The 8,415-nt window shown below is 40.8% G+C and overlaps 1 protein-coding gene across 1 annotated transcript in view; it reads right to left on the bottom strand.

Annotated features, from left to right (window-relative positions):
- sntg2 (syntrophin, gamma 2) overlaps window positions 1-8,415 on the bottom strand; it is a 77,584-nt gene that overhangs the window by 23,626 nt on the left and 45,543 nt on the right. The window contains exons 9-11 of the mRNA XM_031866708.1: window positions 8,009-8,133; window positions 1,988-2,117; window positions 63-101 (exon numbers count right to left, since the gene is read on the bottom strand). Of these exons, the coding sequence (XP_031722568.1) occupies window positions 63-101; window positions 1,988-2,117; window positions 8,009-8,133 (294 nt within the window). The remainder of the gene's footprint in view (window positions 1-62; window positions 102-1,987; window positions 2,118-8,008; window positions 8,134-8,415) is intronic.

Here is an 8,415-nt window from a genome sequence, read left to right as displayed (position 1 = left end):
CCTGTTGTGCTGCAATTATGTATCAGGTTTCAAAAAGATCAGTTAGGCCGCTGTCAGCTTACCTGATCATCTGAAGAGCAGTATTTGTTGACGATCTTTATCTATGAGAGAAATGAAAACAGTGATTATAAAAAGCTATTTTATATATTATTATATAAAAGGGATCCTGACCACCTAAAACACATGGGAATGGAATTGTTGAGATAACACACAAACACACATCATCACACCCTATTTGCACATTGTTGCTACTCTTTGACAAAACCTGCAGATCTAAAGCAACATAACAGATATAACAATTTGCAACAGTCTGTATGTCATGTATGTATATTCTATATATGCTCACCATTTGAGGCAACTTGCATGATTTTTTAACTAGAATTATTTTCCCCAGTTTCGTTCATGTACTTGAGAGCTCAAGATAATGGCAAATATTAACTCTATAAAATGTTATAATTCGTTCAATCTCAAGTTTGAACATGTATGTGACCTAATAACATTTTGAGATAAGTTGCATAGAATTACCTAGTAAAGCGTGTTTTGCTAACTCTATTCACACAGTACTATCTGTAGATTTCTCACTAATTATCTCACAATAAGTGGTAAACACAGGGCTAAACACATAGACAGTGCATAAATAGTATGCATAAATGTTTATGAATAGAAGCTCTTTTTTCTTCATTTGAAGGTTCACAGTCAACTAGAAAGAGGATGCCACGTGTAAAAAATGTAATGCGAAAACCACCCCGAGGCGCCAAGCAAGTATAAAGTTAGAGTCTCAGAAAGATTGTTTACCGCTTCCAAAGTGTATCTTGAAGGTGACGGTGATAAAAAAGTGTTGCAAACCACTGCAAAACATTTCCAGACTGAAAGGACCCCTGCTGTGTCAGCATATCGCACTCAGCATGGGGGCGGCTCCTGTCTAGCCTCACCTCTGTTGCAAAGTGAAGGTAAATTGTCACTTGAAGTCCTAATATAATCAGGCACCAACAAGCTCCCCGGTTCTTTCTGCTTTAGTCTTTCTGAAAGAACATCAAACGGCATCGAGCAGTCCTCCACCCTGCCAGATGACAGTCATCCTCAAACACACGAGGGACCCCACGGGTGTCTCGGAGTCTATTTAAAGGTTGTAGGTCATTAAAACAAAAGTTCTGCTCTCTCCCAAAGCAGGCACACAATTACATCATGATTGGCCATTTAGCAATCACCCTCCACGTCCGCAATTAGGTGTTGCAGGCATGAATTAATCAAACTTATTTATTTTTTTTAAAGGCAGCTGTGCGATCGACGGCATACAGTACGTCTGCATCCTCGACAAAAATGCGTCACATCATCAGTGTGATAATCAAAGTGAACTAGGAGGAAATGAGAGAGAGAGCAGTGCACATGCCGAATGACTACTTTGCAGTCGTTAATTAGGTATGAGAGAAGATCTTTTTGTGTCAGCAGGGTTAGGTGCCACTGTGACTCAATGAGTGCTCGTCGGGAAGGGTCTATCAAAACCATGCTAGTGCTGCTGTCGGTTCTGTGGCTGTGAGAAATCAAAAAGGGGTAAATACATGTAGCAACTGTGGGCAAAACATATCTGTTACATGCGTCTACGTTTGCTTTATTAAGATGGTGTTATGGACTGAAACAAAACACACAAGTGGATAATAGACAAAAACTCACAATCTGAATATTTTTTAATTACATAAACTAATAATCTGGCCATTGTGATTACCTAAAAACGACCACACAAATTCAATCAAATGATATATTATATCAGCTTCTTTAAGAAAACATCAAAAAAAATACATTACACAATTTTATGACAGTAATTACACTTGTTAAGTTACTGGATGTCATGAGACTTCTCACATCTTTATAATGATTACAAATATGTGAAAATCACAGTATTTTTTTGGTTCTTCCTTTTCACCTTCAATTTCAATAAAGACCTGCGGGAAGGTCGAGGCAAGTCTCTAATGTTTAGATATGGACTTACGTTCTCCTGTGTCAACTCATTGACATTTGTAGATATTGCTTGGAGCCAGTCGGTGCTTTCTGCAGCGGTGCAAAATTGAAGAATATTGGCGCTGGCTCCATCCAAGGCGCAGACTTCAAAACAGTTGGACCTGGAGGAGAGAAGAGGTCAAGATTAGACGGGCGCGGTGAAGATTGAAAGACACATTGCGCTAATTGAAGCTTGAGCTGCTCGTTACTTCTGTCGTTACTTTAGGCGGTAAGACTTGAGCTGCATTACGCGCAGTAACACTTCTTACATGAGCTTGATGGGCTTTTGACAACTTATAGTTATAAAAACGTCTTCACAACCGATCCTCTGGAGAGGCACTTGAGTCCTTAAAATCCTGAGAATGATCCGATAACCTTTCTGTGAAAAGGTTACAACTGTTTTTTAAGATTTAATGTCCCTAATCCCCCCAAAAAAAGACCCCTGCATTGCAAATTCTCAACTCCGTCGAATGGGATCGCTTAACCATCGCATAAAAAGTGCTACCGTGTTAAGCGATCCCATTTGACGGAGTAGAGACTTTGACTTTAGGGGGAATGCGTAAAGGCTCGAAGAAATGTTGACCATTGGGTAGTGCACATGAGAAGCGGGGAGATGTTGTGGAGGTACGTGAGGTGAAGGCTGAAAAACAAACAATAGAAGGAACCGAAAGCACCGTATAAGGGGGGAAATTGTCTAAGACAGCTCCTTAACCAAACAGTTCTCTCTCTCTCTCTCACACACACAAACACACACCTCAAGGTTGGATGTTACAAAGTCAGCATTCCCAACCAATCCTCTGGTGAGCATGACTTTCACACTGCATCTACAATCGGCTTGTTAAAATCGTATGTTCTGCTGGCTGTGTACTGACCCAGCGGCTCTCCAGGGGTGATTTTCATTTTTTTTTTTTTTATTAAATAATGGGGCAAATTCTTTCTGTGTCAGTGTGCCTGACCCAAATTAGCTTTATGCTGTGATTCGCACAGCTGTAAACCATCACTACTAGATGTTCGGAAATTCTTTTGTCGATGATTTGTCTTGCAAGGCATCTCTCCTCTTCTCTTTTATTGAGAACTGCAGAGATACAGTGAGCAACTGATGAAATGACATTAGACAGTATCTACAGTATATCAGTTAGATCCCTTTCAATTAATGCAAACCCTTTGAGGGCATGCAGTAATGGGGATGAGGGTGGAATGCAAGAAGGGATGAGAGTGCAGTGAATGAAGAGCTCCAAAGGCAGAGATTAATCAAAGTGACAGACAGCTGGCGGATCAATGCCATGAGAACACAATCATGTCACCTTCAGCGAGCAGAACTGAAATCCTCACTGAGAGATTTGATCTAGGGGGAGTGAGAGTCTCTCACATTTGCCCCGCTCCCAACGGCACAAACTATTGTGCCTCACCTGCTGACTCGGCAGTAATAACCCCATTGAGATGGACCAGCGTCGTATCACCTGGACAACATGCATGAAAAATATTGGGGGAAATGGAAAAGCTTTGGGGCAATTTGTTTTTACCATAATTAATGATAGAAACATGTTTGCTTTTGAATCAACGACACTGATCAAACTAGTAACACAGCTGAAATAAAGACAGGACTGGATCATAAAAGTCTAACATCATATTCTTTTCATTAATTCCAATATAACTGATGGCTAATATATGCAAAAGGATGGATTCATTTGCAAGTTTCTATACCTTTTACCCTTTGTCAGTATGGACTGCTCAAACAAAAAGCTGAGAGTACTGTCAGTGCCTGGTCTGACAACTCAGTGGAAACCTGGAGAGTCGGTGCAAAGGAAGGAAACAAGGCCTGCAATGAGGGTGGCTACTTTAAGGAAAACTTTAAGCATATTTACACGCAGCTGAAACGTGAAAGGCTTAATAACATGGAGTGGAAAAGCACAGACTAAATTATATATTACATTTAGATATGCATTTAAAAAGTAGGTCCAAGAGGCTTTGTGACACAGTGACTAGCAGGGCTAGTTGGCTAACTGCTGTAGCTGGAGAGCTAACTTGCCTGGTTAGCATTAGCCTCTCTCTGTTCTGGTGACTGACCCTGATATTTTGTTCAGTAAAAAGTTATTGAGGAGGGAAAACATAGCAAGCTTCTTAGCTCAGAAAGCTAACGGCCAATTAGCAAACTTGTTGGCTTAGTTTGGTTGCTAACAGGGCAAATATACAGTGTATTCAAAAGACACATTTGCACCATTGACTCCTGTCTCATAACTGTCTGCAAACAGATGCTCTGTTGCTTTCTGGTGCACCACAGCTAACAAGCTACGCTAGCTTCCTGCGTTTTGGACTCTACGCCCCATGGATGTATAAAGAGAACTGGATACAGCGTCTGAGGCAGAGATCCGTTCATTCCTATAAACGTCGGGCCACTATGTGAAGTTATAGCTACAAAGTTTGGCGCTCTTACTGGGAGCTTTCTCCTCCCCCTCAAAAGGTTAGCACTGTCAAAACAGCTTGCTATTGGTCAAAGGTGCTAATTTGCTTGTGACCAAAGTTAAACGTGGCGCATAAGAATCACGCAGGTTCATTTTGTCCCTGGGATGAATCGATTTTGCCTCTAAATTAACAATATTACAGTCTGGTGCTAGCAGACCTTCATAGGGAAAGAACACGTAAATAAAAACAATAGACCAAACCTGCTCTACCTAATGTGAGACAACACATCACAACAAATATGTGTTTCTATGCTTCTTCCATAGCTCAAACTGTAACAAAACCACGAACATGAAAAATGAGTAGGCACACGTGTCTTCTTGAAATTAAGGTGTGGTCAATAGATTTGAGTTTGAGAATGTTTATTTTTACTTATTTATAAACCAGTCAGAGAAAAAAAAAGCTAATTAAATGTAATAGGTCCAATATATAAGATTCTCAGAATTAATTTAAAATAAACAAATAAAATAGAAAGTAAGTAAGAAAGAAATAATTGAGGTTCCTTTGCTAGTCTGCTAACCGGGAAAATGTCAAAAGATCCAATGTTTGTACAGCGGAGGTTCTTCGTTGGCCGGCTCCCTCTCCCCTAATCTCACAATCGCTATCTCTCATCATTCATGTAAACAAGAGATAGCATTCCCTTGTGTTCTGGCAAATGTGAAAGGCAACAGCATCATCAATGTTCAAGGTATAAAGCCACAGCAACGTTCAGTTGTAGTCTGTAGCCGTGTTCTAATCAAGTTCAAACTGTTTTTTACTACACATTTTTTTGTATACGTCACTCATAAAATGACACATTTTAATCGTCGGATCATGACGGCACTATATTAAGAACAGGAAGGATTAGCATAAATTATACTACCAAACAATAGGTCTCACCAGGTTCCTCTGAGATCATCTCAGCTGTTGATCCCCGTTAAGATCCACCCCGATCTGATCTGTATTTGTGCATCCTGATATATCCATGTCGGCCATGTTTTGCAGAGCAAACTCTTGATATTGACGTGCTCGCTGCCTCCAGGGCTCCTTATTGACTGAACTCCATGCTATTCCACATTCAGCACTAGGTTGTCAGGGTTTAGTGCGACTAAGCTCCTTCAATACACTCCTTCAATATTTTTTACTCTGCGGCAAAGCAGTCATTAAACTGTTGATCGGACTTGACATCTGGCAGAATTAGTATTACAGGATTGTTGCTTTATCCAAAATAAAGCCTGGAGGCTAAGAGGAAGTCCGAGGTATGTGAGCAGTCCTCAGTCATGTGGGCTGTGCTACAGATAAACAGCTGCTGTTCTATTTCATCCTTACTGACCGCCAGAAGCAGTGCTTTATCACTGTATGTCTTCCGTCCTTCGCGGGGTCCTTCCTTTTCCCTCTTCTTGCTTATGCAGGTTACCTGCTGTGGTAGAGTTTGCCGAGTCCGTTACTATATACACAGTTTCCTATAGTGTAACTGTTTTTAGCAGCTAGCAGAGTGCTCTTGCTCAGGCTAACTTGGGGCTAATTTGACAGCTCGCTCCCCTCACACTGTATAGACTGTATAGTTTCCTGGCCTGTTGTCAGAGTCAGCAAAAAGCTCTCACTCAGACCGACCTTAGCAGTCCGCAGTAACAGCGTTATTATGTTAATGACTCAATAACTGTATCAAAAGGAGAGAACCAGTGTTGCTATTTAGGACAGAAAACAAACAGAGAATATATTGGTTTTAATACTTTTCTTTTGGTGTACGCTGCTCACTGACTCAACAGTACATCAATCAATCAAAATACATTTTTCAATGTGCACTTATGGTTCCTTTAGATGTTTGTCGGCCTATTCATAATGACTGTTATTATGAGTGCCATTATAGCTACCGACATAATTACTATCATTATCAATGATCCAACATGCGTTTGGCATCCTCCACCTCTATTCTTTTGTACCGTATGGATTTTAGTACAAGTGTAACCACAGGTTCAAATGCCAGTTGCCTTAAAGCGGACAGATATGAAAAACAGAGTTGACCTGGAGTGGTTGTGCTGGCTGGAGCAGACTACAACCTTACACCTGTAGGACATTTTCCTACAGTACAGACTCTATATCAGTATATGAAAAATCTCTAGGAGATATTTAGCCATTATTTTTCTCTTTTGATCAGTTTGACTGGGTCCATGACCCTTGGAGTTCATGTGCACTGGAAAGTGCAAAAGACTTGCTACTGCTGATGCAGGAGCAACTGGCAGACACCGAGAAAGATTGCACATTAAAAATTAAATTTGAATACACAGCTTTGGAGCAGGTTTAAATATCCCTGGAGAAGGAGTACCCAATAATTTTAAGTAGCGCCATTGCAGTTCTGCTGCCCTGGTCCCCGACTTATATGTGCGGACCTGGAGCTCAGCGACAGCTTCTCATCCATCCCTGCATGAATAGGGCGGTTGTGTGCATCCTCAGGCTTCCCATTAATAGTAAGCACATTTATGCATTCTGTACCTCTGTCTCTTTCTCTCATAACAACCACTTGTGTGCGGGTGTTGGCCATCGGAAGGATGTTAAGTGTTACATTATAAACAGGGGTGACTTGACATGTTTGCATATTTCTAAAGGGTGCCGCGACTCAAAAGAAAAAAAAAAAAAAGGTTGAGAAATGCTGGTACAGAGTATGGCGTTTTACCTTATCATGGGCAGCTGCCTGTGGCTTTAAATTGGATAATACCCAATGAGGTGTCCAATAAACAAGTTTAATAAACATTTCTAATTAACTCTCCAGCGCAGACTTCCATTGTTTATTTATCATTATGTACCTGAATTGTGCAACCAGACACACCCGAAAGAGCAGGAGACTTCTACTCAGCAAGAGTGCAGGAAATGATAAGGACAACTGACGAAGGTGAATACTTTTTAATTTGAATAAAAGACAATTGGTAAAGATTAAATCATATATTTCATTCGGCTCAATATTTGCATACAACCATGCATTGTTACTCAGTCCATAAACAAATGGCACCACTATTTAACTTTGAATATGAGTGTATTATTAAAACCAAACAGGTTGGATTTAGACCAACAATGTTATCCAAATATAAAAAAAACTTGTCAGACTTTCATAATACCAATTTTGTAATTAGTGTCTGTCATGAGTTTACCACACACACATACAAACATGTAGGCGTGAGTTAAAATAACTGAATGTGATTCAGCCTTGTATGCATGCTACACGATATCTGAAAGTAAAGGTTGCCAAATGTTAGCAGCACCATCTGTAATTTCTGTAAAACAAATCCACCTCTTCTGTGTCCCTCACCTTAGAAATAAAACATATGATGGAAATCGATACAAAAAAGGACAGGCATAATAATCAAATGCATTAACAAGCTCACCCAGTGTTCTCACAGTCACACCTTCTGAGCCCGAGCCTCACAGCTGCGGTGACCTTTTAAGCTGTTTATGCCTGCGCATAGATATTGGCATTAACGTCCCCTCGCTTAAATGAAAAGTGCTTGCTAAGCCAACAACTGTGCTCAGTGAACTGTGTACCTTGGAGGTGAATTATATCATGCTGGATTACCCTTACCTTAATTGATCTGTGCCAGCTTTGTATCTGGAGACTCTGGCCATCAATAAGGGCAGGGAGACGGCATCCAGCCAGCGCTTCTCATACTTTGGCTCATTAGCTGAGGGCGAAGGCGGTGATGGAGCCTGCGTGGAATACATGAACAATGCCAATGAGCTTCCCGCTCCTTTTGATCACGGAGGATGTGGTCCGTGTGAAACACTTGCACCATTTACACGATCAAAGAATTTGTTTCTTGACCCGGATTAATCAGTAGTATGGAATGTAGCAGTACGTAGACATCAAAATGACAGACTGACACTGAGAATTGCTTGAAGGGTAAAATCTGCACCGTCAACCCTGCATAATTAATGCCTTGACCACACACACACACACACACACACACACACACACACACACACACACAC

The sequence above is a fragment of the Anarrhichthys ocellatus genome, unplaced genomic scaffold (genome assembly GCF_004355925.1).
Source record: "Anarrhichthys ocellatus isolate YVR2014 unplaced genomic scaffold, GSC_Weel_1.0 scaffold36, whole genome shotgun sequence".
Taxonomy (NCBI): domain Eukaryota; kingdom Metazoa; phylum Chordata; class Actinopteri; order Perciformes; family Anarhichadidae; genus Anarrhichthys; species Anarrhichthys ocellatus.
The sequence above is the reverse complement of the archived record's forward strand: the minus strand, read 5'-3'. Positions and strand labels throughout refer to the sequence as shown.